Source organism: Glandiceps talaboti, chromosome 1 (assembly GCF_964340395.1).
Source record: "Glandiceps talaboti chromosome 1, keGlaTala1.1, whole genome shotgun sequence".
NCBI lineage: Eukaryota > Metazoa > Hemichordata > Enteropneusta > Spengelidae > Glandiceps > Glandiceps talaboti.
In genome coordinates, this window is record NC_135549.1 from 10,321,352 (window position 1) to 10,335,896 (window position 14,545).

The 14,545-nt window shown below is 36.8% G+C and overlaps 1 protein-coding gene across 1 annotated transcript in view; it reads right to left on the reverse strand.

Moving 5' to 3' along the window:
• LOC144442180 (membrane-associated guanylate kinase, WW and PDZ domain-containing protein 2-like) overlaps window positions 1-14,545 on the reverse strand; it is a 30,943-nt gene that overhangs the window by 9,440 nt on the left and 6,958 nt on the right. Inside the window, exons 2-19 of the mRNA XM_078131454.1 lie at window positions 14,128-14,244; window positions 13,739-13,858; window positions 12,658-12,979; window positions 12,237-12,319; window positions 10,912-10,969; window positions 9,593-9,741; window positions 8,765-8,920; window positions 7,558-7,755; window positions 6,337-6,797; window positions 5,629-5,794; window positions 5,149-5,195; window positions 4,544-4,703; window positions 3,033-3,182; window positions 2,293-2,444; window positions 1,694-1,892; window positions 969-1,106; window positions 270-434; window positions 17-48 (exon numbers count right to left, since the gene is read on the reverse strand). Of these exons, the coding sequence (XP_077987580.1) occupies window positions 17-48; window positions 270-434; window positions 969-1,106; window positions 1,694-1,892; window positions 2,293-2,444; window positions 3,033-3,182; window positions 4,544-4,703; window positions 5,149-5,195; window positions 5,629-5,794; window positions 6,337-6,797; window positions 7,558-7,755; window positions 8,765-8,920; window positions 9,593-9,741; window positions 10,912-10,969; window positions 12,237-12,319; window positions 12,658-12,979; window positions 13,739-13,858; window positions 14,128-14,244 (2,873 nt within the window). The remainder of the gene's footprint in view (window positions 1-16; window positions 49-269; window positions 435-968; window positions 1,107-1,693; window positions 1,893-2,292; window positions 2,445-3,032; window positions 3,183-4,543; window positions 4,704-5,148; window positions 5,196-5,628; window positions 5,795-6,336; window positions 6,798-7,557; window positions 7,756-8,764; window positions 8,921-9,592; window positions 9,742-10,911; window positions 10,970-12,236; window positions 12,320-12,657; window positions 12,980-13,738; window positions 13,859-14,127; window positions 14,245-14,545) is intronic.

Consider the following 14,545-nt stretch of genomic DNA (forward strand, 5'->3'; position numbering starts at 1 on the left):
TAGGCTTTGTACTTACTCTGGGTGACGAACTGCTAGAAGATGCATCATCTGAAAATTAACAAAATAATAAAATATCAAATAACAATTGTACACAAGAATGTGTAAGAAAATTGTGTGTGTCACACATCTTAATTTAGGAGTTAATGTTACACCTTGTATACACCAAAATAGACAGATAATTATTGACATATATAGTGGATTATCCAAGTGCACGTTAAATGATCTCATATAAATATTACCAAGTAATTTGCATAAACTGATTGACTCACCTGGTGCTGCTATGGTTAATGTGACTGAATAGCCAGAATCTTTGATAATATTCACTACTTCACTATGGTGCATGCTGACAATGTTAATCCCATTAACAGCCACTAAATTATCACCTATATGCAGTTTTCCACTACGTTCTGCTGGACTGTTTTCTATCAGACGGCCTGCATAAATGCAAAATGATATAAAGGTTTACTGTGAGTTATGAAGCTATGTATTAGAATACAGTGAGGTGATCATCATTAGCTATCATGATTGATAGCTAACAGTGATAACGTTCTCTGTTCACTGAGTAAGAAGAATACAGTTCTCAAAGCCCATTATTACATATATACCAGAGATTACTTGCACCGGTGCATGCGCAACAACCTTATATCCAAGAATCAAGAATGAAACAGAAAATGTATACAAGTAAAGTATAATTAATGATTAAATGAAATGTTGTCATAGACTTTTATTTCTCTCTATTCAGCATCCAAGAGCAGGTAAAAAGTGTTAGCTTCATATTGCAAATAAACATATCATTTTGCTTCTGGCCTTTGGCCGGAAAGGGGTATCCCATCCCCTGCGGCCCCTCAAGCGTGGCTGCCATGTCACCCTTTCCATTTTTATCCCTTCTCCTTAAGTTGCTCAGTCTCAAAAAACTTAGAGGGAACACTGGTACTCAGGGGTATTTATGGTTGTAAACTTCAACTTACCAATAGTTGATCCAGATTTATTTGTGGCTGAAATGATGACAAATCCAAAACCCTCATCTTCTCGTCTATTGACTGTCACATCATAAGGATATTTGGACACACTATAACTTCTCCCCAGAGTTCCTCTGTTGTCATTATCTAAAAACAAAAACAAAGCATATCGCATATTTATATATTCCAACTTGCACATTGATTATGATTGCTTGGAAAAGATTTGAGCAAAGTTTCAAGAGTGCCAAGCTAGATGTATTGTCCTGACTTATGTAAACAATGTATGCTAATGAGGCTGACTTATAAGACAACATATCCAGGGGTATGCCAATCAACTTTGTGCATGTTCCAGGGGTGTTAACCAGCGAAATGTATTTGACTGAATGACATCTAAGTCTCTGGCATGAACAAGAATGAACTATAATTTTTCAATTAGCCAAATGAAAAAAGTCATTAGCCACAAACTTTACACATTGACATACTTTATTGAATATTGCAACACATGGCCTGCCATAAATTCATGCCAGTTTACAATTGCTTGAGCACAGCAAATGTAGACAGTTCAGTCGATTGAACTTTGAGGGTTTTCAAGGCAGGGGTCGGTGGCATTTTCCAGGAGCCCTTTCAAATTTCAGGGTTTTCCATGACCACGTGAACCCTGACATTAGACTTCAGTATTCATAGTGAGTACATAGTGGGTAAGCACACAACCTAGTTGTAGAGTGACAACTTACCATTTTGTCTGTTACGTATCCTTCTTCTAATACCTAGGGATACCCTACCAGCTAATGCTGCTGTGCCCATCATAGACACTACTTTGTGATGCGATGAGCCAATCACTGAATGACCATCACAGTATAAAATTTCATCTCCAGAGAGTAATCTACCATCAAGATCAGCTGCTCCGTTATTAATGATGGCACCAACAGAGACCTGTAATTGTAAATATTCAGCAAGTGACTATGTAAACAAGGAAGGATGGTCATTTGCCAAAAATACTAATATTTACGCTTTTTAAATTCCAGATCTTTTGGGATAAATGAAGAGAATTACATGTTTTATTTGACTGAAAAGGTTCATTATTGTGAGTCTTCCTCAAATCTACTCACTTTGTGCAGTGCATGATTAATGGAGTGACTGTACATTCTAATGCTTTATTTGATAGAAAAGTTCTTATCATATTGACATTTATGAATGATGTATACTGAAAGCTTTTAGTGTTATGCAATTATATAGTAAATGCTTTACGACTGTCCACCACTGTCAGCTTTACAACCCTTACAGGGAACACTACCAATACTTAGCCATTATTGCTGCAATAATAACAACCCACCTGGGAGCCTTCTTCATGGCCACCTACAATTCTAAAGCCAAAGCCACTCTCTTGTCGTTTTAAAAATATAGTGGTTTCCATGAAGTTATCTTGAGTACTAGTCTTCAAAATTGGTTGGTGTGATCTAGAGGGCGGTCTGTTCTCTTGTATATCTATAATAGAATACACAACACATAGAGAATGAATGGTTAGTTTTATTCACAACATTGGCTGGTGTGATCTAGAGGGCGGTCTGTTCTCTTGTATATCTATAATAGAATACACAACACACAGAGAATGAATGGTTAGTTTCAGTCACAACATTGGTTGGTGTGATCTAGAGGGTGGTCTGTTCTCTTGTATATCTATAATATAATACACAACGCACAGAGAATGAATGGTTAGTTTTATTCTGAACATTGGCTGAGATGGTGGTCTGTTGGACATCTATAGAAAGATACATGAAACAAAGTCAGTTTCAACTTGCACATTCCATAAACAGAGTATTTCATCTATCACCATAAAGCATCATTGCAATACCACTGTTTTTGTTGGATGAAATCTACCTTAATTCCCTAGGTTTTTCTCAGGGTTCCTAACTGAGTGAATGTTGTATTGTGATCTATGCAAGCTTCACAAGACCCCTACTTCCCATCCCATTTAATTTCACTGAGTATAGTTTGATTCCAAGCTAATAACACTACACATAATACCATGACAACCACAAGTACAGGGTGTTATCATTACAATAGTTTACTTACTGGTAGGAGGAGTGATAATTTTCAAAGGTGATGGACTTCGATATGGTTTATCTTTGGCATTGTTGTTTGAAATTGAAGATGGAGTTGTGCCACGTCTAAACTGATCTAATTCTGGACTTGGAGATCTGTAAGCTTGCTGACCTGTCTCAACTAGGGACAGTAACAAAAAAAACCAAAAAAAAAAACCTGATTATTATACAAATATCAGAAACTGTTTTTAACAAACACAGTAGAGTTATAAAATACATTTTGTAGTAACTTGATGTGAAACAGGTCTGGTGGATAGTTGATGACTGGGAAAAATAATGTAAGTCAGATGACAATATTCACTTTCATGTTTCCCATCAATCAATCAATCAATCAATCAACAAGCCATTGAGAATGACATAGTCCCCGCTATGATTGGGTTTTAAGGAATTAGCACTACTCTGATCACGCAACAACACTTGTGAACCTAAATCAAACAGACTTAGATATGTTGTGTCTGCTTGTCGGACATGGAACATGCCTACAACAATAAAGGATTGGTCGGGTATCGGGGATCATATCAATATGAAAATGGATATGCAAATGTATGTCATAGAACACTGTCCTAATACCAACTCTGAATGAGATCTGTTCAAGCATGTCTGAGTTATGGCTTTGGACATGGAAAATTCACAAACAAAATGGCTGCCAGGCAGCCATATTGGATCGTGTCATGACGAAAATGGATATGCACATGTATGTCATAGAACACTGTCCTAATACCAACTTCGAATGAGATCTGTTCAAGTATGTCTGAGTTATGGCTTTGGACATGGAAAATTTGCAAACAAAATGGCTGCCAGGCAGCCATATTGGATCGTATCACAATGAAAATGGATATGCACATGTATATCATAGAACACTGTCCTAATACCAACTTTGAATGAGATCTGTTCAAGCATGTCTGAGTTATGGCTTTGGACATGGAAAATTTGCAAACAAAATGGCTGCCAGGCAGCCATATTGGATCGTATCACAATGAAAATGGATATGCACATGTATGTCATAGAACACTGTCCTAATACCAACTTTGAATGAGATCTGTGTGAGCATGTCTGAGTTATGGCTTTAGACAGGGAAAATTCGCAAACAAAATGGCTGCTAGGTGGCCATATTGGATCGTATCATAAAACAAATTGACGTGCATATGTATGCCATAGCATGTTGCCCCTGTACCAAGTTTGAAAAAAATCGGTACAGGCATCTCCAAGAAACGGCTGCGGACGGACGGACGGACGGACGGACGGACGCACGGACGGACAGACGGACAGACGGAACCCAATCCATAAGTCCCCGTTCCGGACTTCGTCCGCGGGGACTAATCAATCAATCAATCGAGAGAGAGAGAGAGAGAGAGAGAGAGAGAGAGAGAGACAGACAGACAGACAGACAGACAGACAGACAGACAGACAGAGAGAGAGAGAGAGAGGGGGGGAGATGACAGTTTACTTGTATTAGAACTCATTGATGGTGTCTATACTTACATTCATGTTTATCGGGTACAGAGGGTGATGTCAGTTTACTTGTATTAGAACTCATTGATGGTGTTCGTACAGCAGATGCTTGATAAAACATAGGAGTAGTGTTTAGGTTCCTTGGTATCTCTACACTGTGACTACCAACAGCTTCCTTGGGGAAGAGAGACTGATGGAACAATAACATGACATCAAAACATGATGAGTTACACGTTCTCTGAGAAACAAAACAAACTTCTGAATAGACCTCCTGTCGAAAACACTGCAGTCACGATGGTGATATAACATTTGACATTTTCAATATGTACCTATTGGACACTTATTGATCTTGACGGAAACTGTTAGGTATTAATGACAGCATACAAATAACAGTAAAATGGTAAGCCCCTGTCTCACCGATAAAAATCTAATTTTCCTCTTTTCACTTACACAGGTATTATTTCCTATCCATAGAATATCCCCAGACTTGTTACTTAATGTATGATCAGAGTCTGGTGTATGTGTCTTATTTTTTTACAATACTGAGAAATTATTAGGTCTTTCATAAATTGTATTATAGTCACTTATACTAACACTAATCTGTACATGTATAAATATCACACCAGATAACTCACCTCTGCTGGAAAATTCCTTCTCAAGGTTGGAGGTGAATCCAACATACCTATGTACAAAAAAAAAAGAATGATGGCTTTAGAAACACTCTTTATTCAACCAACAAGATTTGTTGTGCTAGACCTAACATGAAGTTTTTTAACATGAGATAAAATGATGTTCGTTTGACAGGACTCTTGGGAGCAATTTTTTGGAACTTGATGGCTGAATGACATCATTGTCTATCTAATGAAATGAGACAACTCAACTTAATGACTACAGTTTTGCCACTATCATCAAACTGGGCATTTAAATGTGTAAAATCTGGCCTCTAGTTTTTTTTTGAAAATGTAAAAGCAAATAGGTTTTTTGGTGTAACATGCTGTGATATATGACGTGGCTGATCCACTGTATTTTCTGAGTGAAAGAGTAATGGGGCTAGGATAGCTAATGGTTAGTTTGACTGAACTACATGTACATAACAATAGCACCAAATTTCTTACCTCCTCTTTGAACTGTGATTGTGGCTGACACACCTTTAGGACATTTCTTGAGTATGTTAACCACCTCATTATGGTGCAGATTTCTCAAATTGTGTGCATTGATTTCAGCTAAAACATCCCCTTCCGACAGATTCTTGCACCTAGGTTCATCTAATATCTGCTTTACCTGTGAGAAAGATGATTGCCAAGTAATGGAATGACTAGAGGTTGACAAGTACCAACATTTCCTAACCACACACTGTGACACACCAATATAGAGACATGTGTGTGCCATCCAATAAATTAAAATATGATAATTAAGTATATATTTATCATGTATTGTGGTATATGCTTGAAGTAATAATCTTTTGGCCATCAATTTATTATGAGACTTTTTGTAATCACTGTGTAAATATTAATTCATAGTCTTTTATTAATAAATATGTATTTCGTGAATTGATAAAACCAAGTTTATTCTTGATGTGTGAAAAATATGCAGTTAGTACACAAAAACTTTTTCACTTGGCTCAAGATAAATAATAATGGGATACAGAGAGAGCCCTTCTCAAGAAAAATTATTGAATTATCATTATCTTCTTCAAGAATTTTCGGCCAATGTGGAAGAGTTTTGTTGTCACCATTGTATATCAAGTTGAAAACAAACCACCAAAAAAGTGTTGCAGTTACAAACATACAAACACAACTAGATTGATAGATATGAAGACTTACCTTTTGACCATATGGACTATCAGCTATAGTAAAGCCAAAACCAAGAGCTCCTTTCACAATGTTCATAGTCAAAGTTTCAATTTTGGAAGAATCCTTCTTTTGCTGTTGTTGTTGTTGAGAGTCAATGTGTTGCCATGTGTTATCTCTTAAGGATTGCAGTGGTTCACTTTTGGCTTGTTCAATGTGGTTACGTGGTATAGTAGATATAGGTTGCATTCCTCTGATGTTGTTGGTCTCCATTGGTCGGCTACCAGATGTACTCCTTGAAAGCTGTAGTAAGGGAGCAGTAACTGATGGAGGTGGAGGGTAGTTGGCATCCTCAGGATCAAATGGCAATGGATAGCCTCTGCATACTTGTATGATGACTTCTTGTCCTGGTCCAATAGACTGGAACAATTTGACCACATCTTGGTGTGTATACCCCAATACCAATGTGTCATTCACAAAGACAAGTACATCACCTATACAAGTAGAAATGGTCAAAGTTGGGTACATGTAATACATAATGAATGCACACTCCTCCAATGGCATCAACATTTCCCCTCTTAACCAGCTCTCTTTGTCAGATGGAAATTGCAGGGACATTATAGGCAGCATTTCCAATCTAATCACAGAAACTTGGAATTGGCCATATATTTGTCCACAAATTTTTGCTTATTGTTTAATGTTTACTTATTTTTTTATTTTTTTTTATTTTTTTTTACAAATATTTGTTTTTGTTTGGGAGAAGAGTCTCTTCTCTCATGGTGAGTGGGAAGAGGAAGGGTTACAGTTTGGAAGTGTCACCGGTTGAGGGCGCTCAGTAGAACTACCTCATAAACAGTCAGTAAAACTGGAAAAAACACAACACCAGCTTTTCAAATCATTACTTTATTACATGGCACCTTGTAGGAAAAATATATTTTTCTAAAAGCATAAAATAAGTAAACAATAAACAAAAAACAGATATTTGTGTAAAAAAAAAAAAAAAAAAAATTCCAAGGCAGTTAATAAATAAGTTCACGACATAATTTCCTTGCTGCACTGAGTTACATTTTTGGTGACTAATTTGCATTTAACAAGAGAAATAAATTATGGCATGTAATACATACTACATACGATTTTTAGTCAAAATCCCAAACTCATGGCATAAAGTAACCAACAATCAACAAAAAGACAGAAAGAAAGACAGACAGACAGACAGACAGACAGACAGACAGACAGAAAAGAGAAATATCTTACCTGTTTCTAGCCTACCATCTTGGAATGCAGGACCATTTGGTACAACACTTTTGATTTGTAAAAACTCTTGAGGTTCATCCCCACCAACGATGGTAAAACCAAAACCATGCATACTCTTTTTCAAGGCAGCTTCAATCACTTCTCCTTTCAACTCAGCTGGGTTTCTGGTGAAGAACGGCTTCTGGGTGGAAGTGTTATCTGAAATATACAACAACAAACGTCTTACAATCACACAACTACTACCATTGTATCTGCATGTAAGTTACCATGTTTCTGTGTGACTTCATTATATCAAATTGGTTTGGAGATGCTATACTATTGTTGCCATCTAATAATTACATTTTAACAGTTTTATGACAGGATTCACAGGAAATAAGTCAGTCAATGACTATTTAATTATGTACAAATTACTACTCAATGGTTAAAAAAGTAAAACAGGAAATATGCTAATACTTCACACTTCAGGAGTACCACTATCAGGGCTCAAAATTAACAGTAGTCCCAAGTCCCCAGACTACCAGTTCTTGTGGTGGGAGCTACCATAATTTGCAGCTGGTAGCCCACTCAGGCTACTATTGATTCCGCAATACTTTAAAGGATAGAAGATTTACGGACAATACAGTATTTCAATAGCACACATATTTCCAATAGAAGAACTCTGTTTTCAGTTCAGGAATATGGGACTACTGGTCAACATCCTTGGGCTACCACTTTCTGAAGTTGATAGCCCACTAGGACTATCAAAGAAAAAATTTAATTTCGAGGCCTGACTATTATACATAAATCTGTCTATATTGAGATACAAAGGTCTGTGTACACTGGTCTATACGCCATATATCATCATACTGCCAAAATTACATGACAGTCTGCTGTGACAGTGTTATTCCTGTACTTGAAGACAGCATATTCAGTTAGTTTTAGGCTTTAACTACCTACATTGAGTATTCCAAGTCACATGCTTAAACTTAACAGCACATTCAACAAACTTGTTATTTTCTCTTTGCATATTCTGATTCAGTCTCCTTCTGATCACTATCATTTGCGTTGAGTTTGTCCTAATGATGTCATTACCACACGTTTAGGTGGTTGTCATGGATACAGCAGCAATTTAACACCCGCATGGTAGATCATTTCCACATATCTTGAAAAATATCAAATGACTGCCTAGTTTTGTGAATGATTAATGACTTGAATAGCCATGACTCACCTGTGAAGAAAACTGTAGAATTAGGGGCAATATTTCCCTCACTATTGGTTCTTGGTAGTGTAACCATTGGCTTTTTAGGTGGCCGAGGTAAGGTTTGTGATTGCAACACTGGTTCTGGTGGTCGGTTTTCAACCTTCATTTCATTTTCTCTGTAGTCTAAAAAAGTAAACACAAATACAAGTCATTGTTACAAGTGTAATTCTTGGTACCCGAAATAAAATATTACTACCTAGTTGCATCATAAAAATAATGAACATTCGATTCCTTGGTCGACACCATAACTTCCACTCCACACCCTTCACATGCATTACTACAGGCACGTGTGAGAATAAGTCAACCTTCTTGTTCTATATTGACCATCTAACATGAGGTGAAATGCTATTGCAGGTACAGAGAATTGAAGTCTTTGATTATCCTAATGACTGGCTGATAATCCTACTCTTACATATCTCTACAGCATGGATTCTTTACTACTGTATAAACAGAGTGTTGAAATGTTGTTAATAACCCAGACCTGACTATAAGGTATACACGGGGGTGTTTTGAAGAACATATCGGTACACGTACAAACTGAAATGATACGTTATGATGCACTGTACAGTAGTTTTCTGATATTTCTATGTTACTCTCCTCTTAAATGTTAATGTTTCAGTTAGCATGTATTTATTTTATGTTTATACCCAAGTTAGTAACTTTACTATCACTCCATCAGTCAGGGTTGTGAGTTTCACACAAAGGTCCATGTTAAATAATGGGAGTTTTCACATCTCATGTTCAATCTACATGTCCAATGACAATGTGAGCAGAATTAATGAAAACACAAGATACCTGTATTTGGTATGTTCATTTTTTCTTCTATATCTCGTATCATCTCATCCTGGTGGTGGTCTGTCTCTGGTAAGGAGCCTTCAGCTTCCCTAGCCTCCCTCTTGGCTTGAGTTACTGGGTTTTCATACTGAGTCCTACGATTAATATGGCTACAAGCCAACAATATTGTCAGTTGTATTACAAAGCAAACATCAGTTCTGGCTACTGAACGTCATGAGTTTTCAGATAGTACACAATTCAATTCAACACATGACAAGCTTCACAGTGACACAACTTCCAATACTGTCAAATATGTATTACAGCAGCTTTGTGGTTAAGTAGAACCATCTACACATAGGTCGTCCTACCTGAGGCAGTCCCAAGTCCTACCTGAGGTAGGATAGTTGTGTCTACACATAGGAAGGTTACAGCGTAGTTGCGCCTTCTGTCCTGACAGTACATAGGATGAAGTCGGGAGGGTTTCAGGAAACCTGTCAAAGGTGTCCTAAGTCAGGACAGTTTCAGGACGAATTCAGAACGGTTTCAGGACGTGTTTGCGTCTACACAGGCTTCAAGCTATCCTGAATCCTACTTCAGGTAGGATTTTTAATGCCGTATAGATGGGGCTATTGACTAATTAGGAGATTATGTATGCTTCTAGCATGTTGTAATGCTGTATATGAGACCATATGTTTATCTCACTTCATGGTTTTCAGTATAATCAAAACATTATCAAATTTTGCTGTGAACGGCACAACCTTCTTCACTTTGTATTTCACATCCTAAACTTTCCCTAACATGTTAAATCATGTCCCATATGCATAAGAAAAGGGAACTTTATTCCTAAACTAACTGCTTTGAAAGATAGCATCTGATTAGCATCCTGGCACATAAACAGTACACAGAAAACACATGACAGACGTAATGCCAATGTAGTAGCTATAAATGAAATTGGCTGTTTATACAAAAGAAATGATTGTTCCAAGATGGCAGATGAACTTGGTCAAATACCACTGTGCTTCCAAATGGTGCATACCAGCAGCTATACAATTCTCACCAACATTTTGAGGACAACACACATACTCGTTTTATTACAGCATACAAGTAAAAAATACAGGAAATATGAAGGATACATGTATACTAGTAACTAACTAACTAACTAAGTAACTGAAATGACATCTGTACATTCTATACACTCTCAACAGTAGTAGGGTCTACCCTATGAATTCTTGACAACATTAATGGTTGATTAACATAATAGTACGTTCTTTTGTTAAACAAAATCACCTACATCTCTATTATTCTTTTCTGGAAAATACACAGATTTTAAGAGCACTTACTCGATGTAGTATGAACCATACTGGGGGTCTTCTATTTTCTCCCATCCATACGGTAACTCTGTAAAATAATATACAAATTAGATTTATTGCTAAATGCCGACCAGAAGTATGACTTGCAGTATCCTGTTTGCATTCTAAATACCAGACAACCTTGACTGTCTCATAACAAAACAAGTAAAACACCTGATATGCTATGTATTTCACTAAAATAGCTAAATATTTACATTGATGTGATAGTATGTAAGGTCAGTGGTAAAACGCTATAATATTCTAATTTTCAATATACCTATACTGCATGATGAATCTAGCAATGTTGGATTAGGGTACCTTGTACTTTTGTATAGTGGATACTAGGTACAATATATACAGTCAATATGGGTGCCTCAACATGTTATTATAACTTGTCCTCTGAAATAACAGTCATAACAAGATATCAATCCATATACGTTATGTATATAGTTAGAAGTGTGTGAAATCTGAAACCTTGACAGGAACAATGGGATTTCAGCTTACAGCATACACAATAGTCTGAGTCAGATACTGTTGATACATACATTACAGCCTAAAGCTAATTTTCAGGTGTGAAGACATGTGAAAGTTGACATTCTGTTCCAGCCAGACATACTGCAACTTTTAAACACGAGATGTTTCACCAATTTGGATGGATGAAATAGAATGGTATTGCAAATTCTAAAGTGGCAGTAAGATTTCATTAGCATAGGATTGCATGTTGTCAGAATTTAATTAAAAGATGGATTTTATACCAATGTACGAATGAATGACTGAAATGTGTATGTATGTACCAGCAAAAGTGATGTGATTGCATGTATATTTAAGCAATAAACCACCCCCTGGGAATGGTATACCACTCGGTTTTGACCAGTGTCAAAACCGAGTGGTATACCATTCCCAGGGGTGGTTTATCGCTATTATATTATACCAGTATATTGAAAATATTGGAAACAAGATAAGACGCAATGTTTTCTGGTTTCATTTGCGCCCCCATCCCTGCACGGACTACAACGTTCTAGACGAACAGTGAACATCAAAATTTGGACGTGTGCCAACTGTGCATTATCGCTCATTTTAGATGCACTAGTTCGATGTCTAGACCAATCAGATCTCACGATTTGCGCCATCAATATACTGGTATAATATAATAACACTTTGACAACAGTCAGACTATTTTAAAAGTTACTTTTTTATGTTCAATTTGGGTGTGAAAAAAAGTTGTCTGGCAGAGATCTATAGAAAAAGTTGGTCCAGATCAATGACAGCACCACTTATGTGATATTGGTAATCCAAGCCAGTATGATGTCACTTACCGTCATCTGCACAGTCAAGTAAGGCTTGTTTTTGTACTCTCTCTAATCTTGGATCAAGCCATTGAGTTGTTTCCGTCCTGTGGCTATAATGATAAAGAGACAACAGAGAACATCTATAAATTACAACAGTATATATTGATAATGTAGTCCTAGATATATGGGGTACTAAGAACATTTCAAATAATATCAATGCAGGAAAATGTGACAAGATCCATTCAAACAGTATCAATTAGTGGTCTTCAGCTGACATGATTTCACTCATACTAAAACACTATCAAATAATACATGAATGAATATTGCAAGTTTTATAACTATTATATGGGTTGAAAACAGGTTTTATGTAACCAAATCTTGAACAAAAAAGTATGATGTAACTATAGCAACAACTCTGAACTGTTATATAAACATAAAGCAAACTTACTCAATGAAATACATATCATTTTGCTCTGTGAAAGCAATTTCCCAATTGCCTGGTAGTGGACCTAATTCCTTCTCTAACCTCTCGGATTCTTTCTTTCTCCTTTCATCAACATCGTCATCTTCTTCATCATCAATAAATGTTAAGTTCTGTGTTGCTAGGATACTGGATTTGTTTCTTTCTCGTTTTCCTTTTGATGATGGATGTGCACCTGGTTTTATGACATCCACTTTAGTAGTTGGAGTGGGTACGATTGGTTCTGGAATAGGTGGATCCATGTTACCAGGTGGTTCCTTGGGTGGCTTTGGGGTACCATAGTGATTACCTGCAAAGAAAATCCACACATTAAGCTCCAAAGATTTTGCTGAAGGTGGCACGCAGTACCATTCCATTTGTAAATTTAAAGGCAACTTAGATATTGTTTATTGAGTCATACCACACAGTAAACCTCATGTTTGCCTATGCCATAGAAAATGTAAAAATACAGTTACGAAATAATGTGCAGTGGGTGGTTTATCACACCTAATGTAGGCAATGCAGAGCAGCTTACATCAATGAAGCTGAGATATATCTGGGCATGAGACATCACTCTCCTCATATGGTAATTGTAGTGTCAATTCTCCTCTTGTTGGACATGTGTCACAAAGACCTCCAACAGAGAGGAAAGATGGTCTGAGAGGGGAAATGGCTCATATCCACACTGACAGAAAGACAGAGAGGAAAGATGGTCTGAGAGGGGAAGTGGCTCATATCAACAGAAAGACAGAGAGGAGAGATGGTTTGACAGGGAAGGTGGCTCATATCTACAGAAAGGAATCAAGCTTGAACAGAAATGGAATATGGTACCAACTACCAGACCTGGAATCTATGATGATTGATCATCTGCTGTGCTGAACTCAAACACAGTCCCTATCTGCTATTACGCCATCTAGTGGCAGCAAGTGAACATTGCTAGAGGTACTACTCAAAAGCTGTCAGTAATGCTTTCATATTTATGGCTGGCATAAAAAGTGTATAATTACACCAATGGCAATATGATTAGGAGTAAAATGTGAGTGAAAGGCATAGATTAGCAAGGACTCACCATCAAAAATTCCACTTTCCAACAAATTTCCACTCTTTTCTAAAGCCATGAACTCATCAACAGTCAGAAAAGTATAGTCAATACCACTGATCTCTCCATTTCTAGGTGTTCTTGTTGTGCCTATAAAAACAATTGGACATCAAATTTAACACATTTTGTACACATACATAGTATTACATACCTCACTGTGTACAATTTTTTCCACACTTTACATATGAATGTCATATCATTTTTTAAAAAGAAAATGTCCCATCTTTAGTATAAAACAACTTCCATTCACGGCATTACAAATCCATCACAAACAATACATGTCTTTATTTTTAAATATTCTCACTGTACATGCCCTGAAATCTAGAACTTGATGAGAATTGACGGTTGAGAGCACTTACATGGAACTGTTCTTAGGTAGAGATTATCTCTGATGATCTGCTGCAAATCATGGTCGGTTGAACCTTTCTGGAACCTTGTATTCAAATACCTCCTCAAATCTTTGGTTAGATGTTGACCTACAGGGTAATGAAGCACAAACAAGCCTGTCATTATAATGTCAACGTACATGTCACCATCTATTTGCTGATACAATAATTTCTTATCAGACGATCAAATTCCATCATCTTGAAATCCACAGTAGTCCACTGGATTGACTAAAAGGATACTGGCTGAGGTTCATTTGTTTTTATGCTCCATCTTTTTGCAATGATTGTCATGTTATGCTCATCATTTGCCATCTACTGGTAAAAGTTTAGGAGATAGTCAAAATGCTTATAAAAAAATATCTTGGATAATAAAAATACAGCATGAATATTA